Here is a 14,111-nt window from a genome sequence, read left to right on the forward strand (position 1 = left end):
ATCAAACAGAACGAAATTTAAATGTACCATTTGTAATTCGGTAATATGAGCGAATTGGTCAGGGGTCTGAATACTTTTGCAAGGCACTGTATATATATATATATATATATATATATATAAAGCTAAAAGATTGAGTGGTTTATGTACTAAGATGGGCCAGTCAACAATATTTATTGCAACAATTTGCAAAGTATACATTTGGCTGTATGTACAAAATGAAAATAAATTTAATAAAAGAGAGCCGCAACACACTCCAGGGGTGTGCAATTTTTTTAAAATCTACTTGCCCCCTCCCTGTCACACAAAACACACACACAAAAGTAGAATATAACGTGTAGGATTTGGGTTTTATTTTACCAAATCCTGATGTACAGGTGTTTTAGTTTGTTGCATCACAGATACTAAATCACTGCCAACTATGACTGCTGCTTTGTGGAATTCTGATTTTTCTTGACATTCTTTCAGTTTTGTAACTGCTGAACCCCAGATTCTTAAAGGACTTGTGTATAACCTGTCAAGTTTCACTGCATTTTGTACTTTTTTCTACCAAAATGCACACAATATTTACAGTAGGCTCCACCAAATTCTGCAGACAAAATATGTTTTTTCTTTTGATTATTTATATTCTATATTTTAAAACAGTGTACAAGATTTTACAGCTATTTTTCCTCATCTAACATCTTGTCCCATGATGGCTAACTGGAACACTGCTGCAGCAGCAGGGTGGTCCTGGTTTCATACCATGATGGTTTTTTATTTCTTTCTTTCCCTGCACTACTCTCACTGAAAAACAAATACATTAATTAATTCATACATACATAAACACATTGGCATAAGATTTACACTATTTTTTAAATATAATACTGTACAGATAATCTCATATATAACCATTTAATTTCCATCATTATAAACACATTTGACAATCTTCATGTTTCAACAGTTTCACAAATTGATGGATTGTGCATGTCCAATAAATAATTAATATTGCTTCTGTTCAAATCTAGTATTTTTTTTTTTTTTTTTTTTTTTTACCATAGCATTTAAAATAGTGTTTACAATTTACTATTTACCATATTTAAATTGTTTAAATATGGTAAATAGTAAACTAGGTTAGCAACTCTAAAATCAAAAGAAAAAAAAACACATTTTTTGCCATTTGTCTTGAAATGCTTCTAAACAGTACACCCCCCCCCCCCATAAGTACTGTACACACTTGACCACAAAGTTGACTTAAAATAATTTTATAAAATTACATACACAATGCATTTTTTTTCTAATCTGCTAATTAGTTAGTCTGGTGTTTTTTTGTTGTTGTAACTTTACTAGATTGCTGCTTTTAAATGTCAGGTCCATGCATTAAGAAAGCAGCAACACTTATTTGCTAATTTACAAAAAACATAAATAGCTTACATTTAAAAGATTAGTCTGTGCATTGCCACAGGCTCTCTTGCAGCCATTTTTGGGTTTCTTGGTAACCAACAGAAGATTAGCTTTTCCCAAAGGTAGCCAATCAGAAGTGATAGGGGTGGGACGTAAATCTTTTTTTTAAATGTTTGTGTGCAGGTGCTAGACTTCTGCAATTCAGTTTTCAGAAACTCAAGTGACGCTCTAAAAATATACCCAGAGTGTCTTTCTAGCAACAGAACAAACATAAATAAAAACTACTTGTCCAGGCTTCTGAGTGGCGCATCCAGTAAAAGCACTCCATGTGGAGTGCAGGATGTGCCCTATAACCTGATGATCGCAGGTTCAAATCCAGGTATGTCACTGCCGACTGTGACCGGGGGTTCCTAGGGCTGAACGCCGCCTGGATTGACAGGGCTTAGATCGGCAGGGGAATCCACGGTTCCGTGCACTAGCGACCCCTGTGCCTGATAGCCCACAGTTCTGCATTGGAGCCATCAGATCTGTTTTGTCCTCCAGCACTATAGGTCTGGTGTCCTAACTGTGGATCCACAGTGCGAAAAATTATGGATTAGCAGGAGCAAATTTTGGAGGATGCGTGTTCCAGCCTCCATTTCCTGAGTCGCGAGGGGGTTGCAGTGGTGAACCAGGATACAAATAACAATTGGGCATTCCAAATTGGGAAAAAAACACCAAGGTAAAAAACCATTGGTGACAACTAAATTAAAAAACACAAAAAAAAACTTGCTGACATTGCAAAGCAATTAAATGTTTATACAAATTTACCAAACGCACATTCCTAGAATATGTAGCTCACTTTTTTTTTTTTTTTACTTTAGCCTGTTAAACCAAAATAAATCATGCTGCTGCACTGTACACGTTGGTGTACAATGCAAATAAAAGATTATTTTTAAAATTGAAACAAAGTGATTTTAGCATTTAATTATTATTATTATCATCATCAACTTGGCCTCTTAGTAGCCTTGACAATTACAAAATAGATCATGGTGCCGCATTGACACGTTATGATACTGACAGGAGGACAGCCAATTCTCGTCTGTATGAATTTCAAGGGACCAGCAACAAATTTAGCAACTAATTGGTATTATCATGAGTAACCTATAAGCCAAATATATACTGTCACTTTTTATTTAAGTTAGTCAGTAGTGCAGTGCTAAACAGTGCACAATTACAAACCACCTGCACATTAATAGAATCAGTGTGTTTCCTACTCCTATACAGATGTTCAGAATGAGCTGGAGGGGTTAGCAGCACATGTGTGCATTCTACTGCTCCCAACATGTAGGGGAAACCAGAAAGATCATAACATCTTTTTTTCAAGGCATGTACTTAAACCCTGCTTTTAGGGAAAAATAGGTATTTGGGTGTTCGCCTCAAAAATGCATTGAGCACAACTGGAAACAAATTAGAAAAAGCAGACTGGGAAATGCCAGCACCAATTGCGACTGTTTAAAACATGCTTTCAAAAGTTCTTAACAAACTGATGCAATTTTAAGTGTCACAATTGCTAGCAGCTTTAGTACATCTCATTATAATATTCGAGAACCTTCATCTTCACCCCATTTTTGCAAATTTATGCAGGAACACTCACAACTGCATATTCATCTAAGGCTGAACCACAAAGAAAAACTGCTGCTGCAAAGCATTCCCTAAAGTTACTAACAGCATTACGCTTGTTTAGTACATTTCACCCTAGATTTCCACCTTGTTAGCAACTGGTTTGCCAGCATTGTGACAGCCGCAACACCTTAGTACATCTACCCCCTAAATACTAAAAGACTGCATAAAAGAAATCGCTTCATACTTGACCTACTCAAAAAAGATTCTTGGCATTAATTTTAAGTTACATTGATACTGATCAGTTCCATCCTTGGAGAAAATTGCTGGCAAGTTATGAAAACATATTTCTCAAACGTTATTAACTTTTTTACCTTTCATCTTTTTTTGGATATGGTTCCACAAAAGCTTTTTGTTTTGTCTCGTCTGTTTCTTCTTTACACCCTGTTCAAGAAAAATAAGTAGGAATGAGTGCTGTTCTACAATTGTAGGGCAAAAAGGGCAGAAATGACAGGCGTAAGGTAAAGTCGTCTTAGTAACGTGCAGGTTTATACGTACATAAGGATAATACTGTAGCTGTATACCTTATTCCTATGTTCCAGAAATGTGCTGAAAGTTTCATTTTCTTACAGTAAAAAAAGGAGCCTAAAGTGCTTACTATTCATAGAGCCATCTGCCTCTGTTTCTTCATCTAAAGAGCCATCTTCCTGATCAGACTGTTCGCTGTCATCTTGTGGACAGGACTCATATTCTCCATAGGCCGTTTGGTCAAAGATTTCTGCTAAGCTGTCGTTTGCTTTCTGCCCTACCCCTGTGTAAAGTAAAAAAAAGCCCATTAGACATTGTTTTTTTTTTCAAATTTGTGTCAAGCTGTGTGCAGTATGAAGGATTTCCCACATGCAGTAGTTTTAACAGTGACCATCAACAACATTTGAAACTAAATTTGGTGATTGCAAAGAGCATGAGGAGTACTTTTGCACTGGCCAGGTCCATCTGAATTCTGAGCAATTCATTTTTAAAACTGTTTTTTTTTTAATTGCCTCAGGGATAAAATCTTCAAGAAATACTTGTGGCACAGAGTACTCACAGCCACAAACAATATAATTAAGGGTACTGGGGGGAAAAACAACAACAAAAAAAAAAAACCAAAACGATTGTATAGTTTTAAAAAGACAAAAATAGTACACTTTTTGGGGGCATAGATTACGGACCCCAGGGATGGAACCAATAGCCTTTTCACACTTGCACACCCGAGCCCTCACGGTACAGCTAATTTCACAATGGTAATTTTGTCGAGCCGAGCCGAGCCGAAACCATAAAACGTGGTACTGGCTCGGTGCTGAGCAAGGCTGGGGTCGGGGTTAACTCGTACTGTCCGAAACAATAACGTTTACCAAAAGATTTCACAGGAATTGAGAAATAGGGGACTAAACCACACCGCGAGATCATGCTGTGAAAAAATAAAACAGGCATACAAAAAAAAAAACTAAAAATCATAACAATAAAGCAGGTCAGACAGCAAAAAAAGTAAGTATTACGATTTAATGGACGCAGTATTGGTCACAGACCTGCAATGACCGATAGGGTCATTTTTAAAAAATACCGTATATTAACATTGCATGTATACAACCTGTAAAGAAAAACATCTTTAAATATGTTACGTTTAGATTTTGTTTTTAATAAGCCTACTTTAAATCTATTTTTTCTTAAGTGTTTACTGACATTTTTCAAATACTGTAACGTTTTAAAGTTATTATTAGTAGCAGTAGTTAATCTACCTTTAATAATATGAAATTACATTATTCCGTTTGTATTTACATTCAGAAGCATGTGAAAAACAAATACAAACAATACGTTATTTTAAAATTATTTTTTTTACAACAGTGTTTCGCGCTGCGCAGTGCTTAATTTGTGTGGGGCTTGCCGAGTCTTAGCTCTGGGCGTGCGGTCATATTCCCAGTACCTCTAGTTAAAAAATCTCAAGAAATGCTTTCTTTTGAAATTCTCAACACAGTTGTATCAAGCCTGCAAGTTCTTGCGTGCGGTAGAGAGACAGTCCGCTGCCACGTTTGCAACCTACTTGAAATTACTTGACGATTTCAGCTTGAGTGCCTTTAAGATGACACTGGCTGCAACTCTATTTTAATACACAAACAAGCTTAATTGATTTGAAAAACGTCATGAACGATACAAACAACTTCTTACACTACTTGGCTTGATTATATGAGTAGTACACAACAAAACATGAAAGCTGAACATTAATTTCAGCAAAGAACAACATTTTAATGAAAAACAATATAGTAGCCTACTTAATTGGATCATTATTAGCCTGCTATATTATATTATATTATATTATATTATATTAAACCAAAACAGTAAAAAATAATGATCTGGTTCTCTCTTGCCTTCTTTAATGAATATAATTTACGGTATTTAATAGAGAATAAAAACACGCTAAGATAACAACTACCTAGCCTAAGTTTAATTAATCATTTTTGTAATCTACCAAGGGCTTGTTGCATTCACATCGCTGATAATAGTGCAGACTGTGGAAACCAATGTACTTGTTAGGGTGCGTATTTATTTATTTATTTTAAATCAATGTAATTCTTCTGGACGTCCTCTGAATGCCTTTTAATTTTTTTTTAATCAATTTAAATGCAAAAAGCAGAACAAAACATGAATAAAGGATTTTGTTTGTATTTATTATTTGTCCTGCGGTTGCCTTTAATTAATCTTTCTGCACGTACTACTACTTTGGATAAGATGTAGAATACGTGAATGTAAAAACATCTAACACTAGTACGTACAGTACTCTTTCAAATAAACGTGTTCTTAGGGCGGTATTATTGTCATTGCTTGCGCCCTGGCACCACTATTTACAAATTAACCACTGGCGCTGCGGTTTAGTCCAATATTTCTCAATTCCTGTGAAATCTTTTGGTTTACTATCGTTTCGGACAGTAATGTATGACAAATGTGATCCATTCTCAAAGCAAATCCACACCACTCCTCTGTGCGCCTGAGTCCACTGAATTTAAGGTCACGTTAAACAGTGCAGCTTCTACTTTGAACAGTAGTGGGAACACATGGGCTTGGCTTGGCTGGGGTGTGTGTGCAAGTGTGAAAAGGCTATTGACTTCTGTTGCATAGCAGTTTCACCCACTCCAGGTTTTACTACAAGCTTGATTAGCCAGTGTATAATTAAGAAGCTCAGGTGTCTCTTATTAAACTCATAGTAAAACCAGCAATAGAACAGACTGCTATGCAATATAAGACTTATTTATATATCTGGACCCCTATTTAACAAAAAAAACATCTTAGTATAAAACCAAGAAGAAAAAGTTATTTGCAGCTAGAAGCAAGTGAATTGTTGTTATTAGAAAATACTTTCTCCTTCAAAAACATGGCCTCAGTGCATTTGTACTTGCACTTACACTGTTAAGCCCTGTGATTCAAACATTAAGCATGAAGTACTGTAAATATAAAGTCATTTGAACTGTTAGTTTTAAGAATATTTAGTTTGGTTAGATGTTTTACCAAGAAAGGTATTTTCAGCCTTCTGTTTCCTCATGTTTAACAGCATGCTGTCATTCACAAATGTGCAGTCCATGTCTACAGTTTCTCCATCAGGCTTTGAGGGTGTCCCATCCTGCAGACAGGAGAGAGTAAACTGGTTTCCACCTTCAGTCTCACAGTGTACACCTGTCCATGTACTTGTTCATGCAGAGGAGTATAGTGAAAGAAAATGTGAATGCCGTTGTAGCAATGCCAGTTGCCGTCTAGAAACTGTTGATTTGGTTTTATCCATGTTTCTTGTGAATTTGGCTGTAATTGCATACCTACATCGTTCACATAAACATTAAATGATTATAATTCAATAATTAGCAAACCTCTTCAGTGTGGGAGAACCAACTGCAACAGGAGTTCGAGGATAGCTAAGTAAATGTAGGAAAACACTACAGTAAATATAACAAAGTCTGCAAATACCTTTGGATCTGTTACAGCAACATCTATTTGGTATTGGGAAAGATCTGCCCCTGGATCCAGGCTCCATGTCATATCATTTGTGTTGGAATTTTTACCTTTTAAAGTAAAAGAAATAGTGAATGAGCATCCCAATAAAGATTTTGTTACAATAATTTATATTTCAGAGTTTGAGGTTTAAATTATTCCTTGGCCATTTCTCAAAACCACACTGAATGCACATAGACCAGTTTAGTTCTTATGAATTTAAGTCTTCTCATCAGACCAAACGAGCCCTGCTCTGTAAACTGCTTAGAAGACAAATAATAACAATTTGATTAACACATTCGCAGAAGCAATTAAAAAAAAAAAAAAATGCTTTTGAGCGTGTATATTATCATGGGCGGCAGGTTATAAAAAAATCTACTACAACATTATTTCTACACAGAATGATCAGATAAAGGGCATTTTACTGAAATATCCTTGTTATACTGTTAAGTTTATGTTGGGGGGGAAATGACAGGCGCATGGGTTTTGTTTCTCATACCATCTTTCGGTGGGGGACTCCTCTTTGCAAGAGCACAAGGGTTAGGCTGAAGCACAGAAGCAGATTCAGAGTCTCTGGTCAATGCTCTGCTTTTCTTTCTGATTGGCTCTTGGACATCTGGTGTCTGACAGCATTAAAATAAATATAATATTCATTACATATGTATAGTCAGCTTACCATTAGTAGTTACATTTTTTGGTATCTTTTTTTTTTTTAATTTAGTTTTCTTTACCATTTTAACGGGGTCTCGATAACAAGACAGGGCATCGGAGATCCACCCATCCCAGTCTTGGAAGCAATTCCCTACATTCCCCTTGCCAAGGGAACACACTACAATGCAGCTCACAGCACAGACCGAGGGCAGGAAAAAGTCACTGTACATGATTTAAAAGGGTGTTCTCCTGGGATATTAGCTGTGATCCAACTCGCTGGTCTTATGCCTGACAGGCCTTGATTCAAATATGTCTCAGGTTAGGGTTAATGAGTAAGTGAAATGAGTTTGGTGGTCTCATTGGACAACCAATACACAATTCAGTACATGTTGGGTAAATTCTTTCTGCAAAGCATTCAAAGCACTTCAGGTTAGTTATAAACAAATGTTGCTGTTTAAAGTTAGTCTCTTAGTACAATTACAAACATCCTACCATCTTAATGTACCCTCTCAAGTTAACTACTGTCTTGAGTTCTGCAAATATTGAAACACCCTGCTAAAACCAGGACACTAACCATAAATGAAGGGTTAATTGTTATAGTAAAGAAATGAAACCTACCCTGATATTGCCAATGAGTTGCCCCATATCCACTTTGCTCCTACGAGGGGTTGCCTGTACTTGGAAACTAGGCATCTCAGCTTTTTTCTTTAGATTCTCATCTTGGAAGGGTGGAGGGGAGGCCTTTACTGATGCTTTTAGCATGTCAAACAGTGTGGACTGCTTTAAACTATCTTCAACAGCTCCCTTTCCTTCTCTCCTCTCCTGCGAATGACCACCTACTGGTCTGTCTGACAAGTCCAGTGGCTTGTCTGGTGGATTATCTTCACTATTAAGCCAAAATGTGGAGTTTCTATCAGAGGCATGGCCTGCTTCACTTTTCTTCCTTTTCCCCCAGCAGTTCCCAGTCTGCTTTGAAGACAGACATCCCTCACCGCTCTCTACAAGCTCCTGAGCTGGGTTTGATACTCTTTCTTTGTCCTTAACAAATTGACTAAGTTCATTTCTGTTCTTTCTTGGACACTGGTTATTGGCTGTTCCAGTTTTAAGGGGTGAAATACGAGCAACGTCCTCAGTCTGGGACCTGACCCGACTGAAGAGGGGGGCGATTTGCAGATGCCCAAATAGAGAAGGCGATCTGTTTTCGTCCAATTTGGGTGGACTTTTAAGAGCACTGACAGGGCCTCCAAACACCGGAGAGGTCCTCTGTTGCGATAGCCAGTGTCTATTTTTTGTGCTGTTCAGAGATCCACATGTAAATCTGAAATTCATATAGAAATGCTGTTGAATAATATACTGACTTGAACATTTAACTTGAAAAAAGAAAAACTTATAGTTAAGCATTTAAGAAATGCCAAATTAATTAACAGTACTTACAACAGCTATGGAGAAGGTACATTTAAACAGCAGGTATTGCCTGCTGTGGAAAGTATTCATGCTATTATGAACTGGAAATAAATGTATGAATGTTCTTCTGATGGCAAAACAGTACATAAAGTTCTTTAACTAGCAATATATTTCAATGTTGTCCAGTTAGCTAATTAAGTCACATATGTGGGTGAATGACAGTAAAGTATTTTTTACATTCCTTTTTCACAAACAACATAAAAAAGCACCATTTCCAACTGACACAGAGGTCAACAGCTACAAGGCATGGTCATGACAAGTACTCTACCACCCTCTAGAGGTGGGTCTTGAGAATGCAGGTAGGAAGCATACAACTGTTAAGCTTTTTAAATGTATCGATATGATGTAGAAAACACACTGTAGGAGCTGCCAAGCTTGCATCTTAAATAAGTTATAACTAAGTACAACATAAAGATGGGAAAAGGGGTAATCATGTATCATCCATGTTGTAAAAATGTTGTGTCATACCCAGAACTTTTTTCCTTCAACTGCAGTGATTCAGTAGTTTGATGTCTTCTGGAATCACCATCTTGCTTATCACGAGATATCAGTGCTGCATCTTTGACAAAATTGTTTAGCACACTCTGGGACTCCTTGAATGAAATATAACATTAAGTTATATATCACCAACGAGTAGTAAAGATTTATATTTGTATATTATAGCTTTGTGAAAGGGAAGAGTGTGTGTAAGGGGGTTGAAAGGGTTTCATAAAAAGCAGTGCAACAATAGGGCAATACAAATTTTTGATTGTATCTGGGCAGTTTACAGCTACCTAATTAAATTGTCGAGTGTGTCATGCAAACCACACACAACAGTAAATTAAACTGCAGTACATGCAGTTTAATCAAATCACTCATGAAAAAATAGTCTTTGTTCCATGAATGTGGGCTAAAATCACCCTATTATATCAGTTCTGAAGCAGTAATGAGGCAACTGAACATGGTTAAAAAGAGCAAAATCTTTTAAAAGTTACCAGAAAATATAACCCTCATGCAGTTCACAGTCTAAGGTACTTACAGAGTCCCCATGAATGCCAAGTCCTAGAGTTTCAGCAACAATGGTGACTAAATTCAAGCCTGGCTTTTCATCAGAAAAACACCCACTTCCAAGATTTTCTTAAAAGGCAAAAACAGTAAATTTTTAAGTTCTACTGTGAAGATAAGCTGGCAAATGTAGAAAGACAAATAACTATCAAAAAAAAAAAAAAAAAAAAACATTTGCAAGTACTTAAAAGCCACATTTTTTATTTTATATATTAATTTAAACAACCATACTTGCGTTTGGAGAGAATTCTAGGTCACACGTTTCTGGCACCAGGATATCCTTCCCATTTCCAGCCTGGATTAATGAAAACAGACCAACATTACCTTGCTCTATATAAAAAAAAAAAAAAAAAGAAAAGAAATTAAAGAAAAATATTATTACAACAGATTTGGCTCAATTAGTTCACATGAATCAGAACTAAAGTAATAATTCATTCTGTTGCCTTGTCAAATCATGGAAAACAAATCTACCATCACTGGTTGGAGATGTCTCAGAGTTGGCAGTGGGTTTCTCAGAGTAACGAACATGCTTGTTCTCCTTTTTCCTTCTCAGTCTGCTCACCATAGACAGGGAGGCCGGTTTAACAGGAGAATCAGGGATAACCCCATCCTCCTGATCTAAAATCTCCCCAGCCCGACAGGACTTCTCCCTGTAATGGAAAAAAAAACAAGGCCAGTTAGCTAATGACATAAAAACATTTCAGAATTTCAGAGTGGAGCTGTGAAAGTGTCAGTACTTACTCCATCAATTTACTAAAATGCTCCAGCTGCTGGCAAAGCTTCTTGTTTTCATCTTGAATGTTATTTCTTTCGTTCACTTTAAAGGAAATACAGTACATTATGAATAGAAAACCAAAGACTTATTTGCCACAATTAAACACTTGTTTCCAACCCTGATTTTAAAAATTGTGAAGCACTTTGGGACAGAGTCCTGCACAGGTCAGATTTTTACAACCCGCTTCCGACCCAGAGCCGCTACTACAGGACCTGACCCGATCCCGCAACCCGTTGCAGCACAGTCTTCTTTCTTACCCACGAACCAACTCACTTTAATAAGACCTGCTACAACTCGACCCAAACCCGCAAGTGTTTGTCCTTTACCTACTGCCTGCGTCAACTGACTCTCTCACGCTCTCACATTCACAGATATCGCTACCATTCTCCACAGATTGAGTTTACACAATAGGCTATACAGCATGGCAGCTTTCCCTAGTGGGCTGGATATATTACATTGTAACATATTAACTATCTCTTGTTACTTTACTATAAAATATCTATCTATTCCTTTCATGCCACCAGTTGAAAGGCAGCTACACCTGTGCTGTCGCAGAGATGATGTATCAGTTTTGCGGCTGTCGTTCACAAAAACATAGTGACAGGTTTTACAAGCAACTGATCCACTCACATATTTATTATTTTCATTCGCTAAGATTGCAAAATAATTCCAAACTTCTGATTTACCTCTCAAACTATTATCCACCACATGATATGAACCCTGTGCTACCTCGTTTCACCTCGTTAACAAACATTTTTAATATCACTAAACAGACGTGATAAAAAGATCTTGCGATGTATTAAACAAGCGAGAACACATCTGCTTAGTCAGCTGACTCCTCCCTAATCGCCTCGTGCTTTAGTGCAGGAAACAGTGGTACATTTACCTTCTAATGTTATTTGGGAAAGGGTTACAGGCGAGTACGCTGAAAGGACAGAAAACATTTCTGGCAATTCAAATTCAGACGCAGAATTTTTTTTCTTTTTGGACCCGCACCCGAACCGCAAACCTGAAAAAGTTCACATTCTAAACCAGTTTTGCGGGTCACCCACGACCTGATGCAGGACTCTACTTTGGGATGCTTGACAAGAAAGGCGCTATTGTGATTCTGATTTACCTAAAATTAAAGTCTCAACATCAACCTCCCAAGACAGTATTCACTGTTTTAAATGTATTTTTTCCTATGCATATCCTGAAAATAATAAAGGAATTTTATTTTAGTTAAAATAAAGGATTTTTTTGTTAAAAATGAAAACCTAGTTAATAAAACCTAGGCAGATAAATGAATCCTGTTTTAAATACCATTATACACAGCTGTAACAATTATTATTGTAGCGACCCTGACAACTGGGCTCAGAAGACTCACTGCTGTGGGTATTAGGTTTTGTATGCGTTGTGTGTACTGTTGAGCTGATATGCATGAGAGAGTGTATGCGCAGCCGGGAGTGAATTGGGTTAGTTAGATTGCACGGCTGCATGTGAGTGGTGAGGAGGTGCTGCTAAAGTCTGTGTGACAGTTTTTTTTGAGTGAGAGACAGTATTTGTCTACAGTGTGAGATTGGAAGCCAGCTACAGTTGTTTGTGGTTAATAAATAAAAGACTGAATGACACTCACCTTATTGCTGGCGCCGCAAAAAAAAAGGGATGGTGGTACATTATATTCACACAACAATTGTTTTGAGATTCAGATTTTATTAGGGAGCTCCCCTAAACCCCTTGTTTAGAAAGATATCGGGTATCAATGCTTGTGACAAAGTAGCCGTCTGCAGTGTGGGAGCGTGCATTCGTTGCTGAGCGACAGGCAGGAGATCGAGACAGAGGTTGAATACGTCCCGCAGGTGAACAGGATTTATTTACATATCAAGTCAACACACTGAACAGCTCATGTGACACTTCCAGCAGTAGTATCGCAGAGTTCATATAATACCGTGTATGAAAACTTTGATAGGAGCTACAATCTCTGAACTAATCGTCTCTGTTCAATAATAACCTAACGTTGCTGAAGAGATTGATCATGGCAGATAAACAGTTAGGGCAGATATGCAACAGGTGGATATGAGATGGACTACTGCAGGAAAATAATACATTTAAGTTACAACTGCACTTAATAAGTAACAATCAAGTTACTGATAAATGCACTGATTACTTTTTGTTACCTTAGCTCAATATAGCCATTTCTCTTAGTCTTTCTCAGGCATTGATACTTCATTGTCTAAAAACATTTTTTAATCATTATTCTTGCCTATATAATTTACTATATACTATATATTTATAGGTGATTGGGATTAGGCAGAGCTCTTTCCAAGTCTGATAATACAAATATACATTTTGCCACTGCACCAAAAGCTGACCTTCAATTGAATGATATGTAGTGGTAAAAATGCTTAGATTTTATAAGAACAATCTTTACCATGGCAAAGCAGGAGAGGCAGCATTTGATTTAGCCTGGCAGTGAAAAGGTTATGGTCGGATTATCATGAAAATAGTGACAGGAAATCACGATTTTTAAGAATGCTGGTAGATGTCAGTAACTTATTAAGAAGAATCAGGTAAGAGGCGTAATTCTAGCTGTTTTTGTAAGTTAAGAAACAAAGATGTCATTGATTTTTTTTGTAAGAATGCAGCAAGAACAAGTTCCCCAAGAGTTCTGCCAAGAGGTAATGATTTAATCCTGTAGCCTGTTTAAGATCTTCAGACTACATAATTCTAAAAGGCTCATTGTACACTGTGAAAACTTTTTTTCTGCACTCATCTGCTATGGAGGTTGGCTCTATGCATTGCAGATATTGATAACATTTTTTTTAAATGCTTCATTGGTTAATTCAGGGTCGACCCTAAGTGCTTTCAGAGTTTTAAAGGAGCTTTAAGCTGCAAGAAATACTTATTAGGTCAACACAAGTTTCTTTTTGGCATACCAAAGATTTAAAAAGGATTTTCCAGCTAAAAAGAAACAAATTCATCACCTAAGAAAGATGCCTGTATTCTTAAAATGTAGTGTATTGAAGACTCCTTGAATGTACAGTGAAACAATACTTACTGAGTTCAGTGATGAGCTTTAGGTTCTGTTGTCGAATGTTTTCAAATTCCACCTGTTTCTTTCTCATATGGTCTTCTGTTACAGCACATCGATCACATAATCCTGCCCTTAACCTGTAAATTAAATAAACAAGGTTAACAATTA

The 14,111-nt window shown here is 36.9% G+C and overlaps 1 protein-coding gene across 2 annotated transcripts in view; it reads right to left on the minus strand.

Annotated features, from left to right (window-relative positions):
• Window positions 1–14,111, minus strand: part of LOC121314446 (DNA endonuclease RBBP8-like) — a 41,514-nt gene that overhangs the window by 2,644 nt on the left and 24,759 nt on the right. For both annotated transcript variants that reach the window (XM_041247731.1, XM_041247730.1), the window contains exons 5-16: window positions 13,968–14,080; window positions 10,897–10,972; window positions 10,627–10,805; window positions 10,387–10,485; window positions 10,130–10,227; window positions 9,580–9,704; window positions 8,266–8,965; window positions 7,496–7,619; window positions 6,973–7,067; window positions 6,523–6,634; window positions 3,641–3,793; window positions 3,357–3,426 (exon numbers count right to left, since the gene is read on the minus strand). In XM_041247731.1, coding sequence (XP_041103665.1) covers window positions 3,357–3,426; window positions 3,641–3,793; window positions 6,523–6,634; window positions 6,973–7,067; window positions 7,496–7,619; window positions 8,266–8,965; window positions 9,580–9,704; window positions 10,130–10,227; window positions 10,387–10,485; window positions 10,627–10,805; window positions 10,897–10,972; window positions 13,968–14,080 — 1,944 coding nt within the window. The remainder of the gene's footprint in view (window positions 1–3,356; window positions 3,427–3,640; window positions 3,794–6,522; window positions 6,635–6,972; window positions 7,068–7,495; window positions 7,620–8,265; window positions 8,966–9,579; window positions 9,705–10,129; window positions 10,228–10,386; window positions 10,486–10,626; window positions 10,806–10,896; window positions 10,973–13,967; window positions 14,081–14,111) is intronic.

The sequence above is a fragment of the Polyodon spathula genome, chromosome 4, assembly GCF_017654505.1.
Source record: "Polyodon spathula isolate WHYD16114869_AA chromosome 4, ASM1765450v1, whole genome shotgun sequence".
NCBI lineage: Eukaryota > Metazoa > Chordata > Actinopteri > Acipenseriformes > Polyodontidae > Polyodon > Polyodon spathula.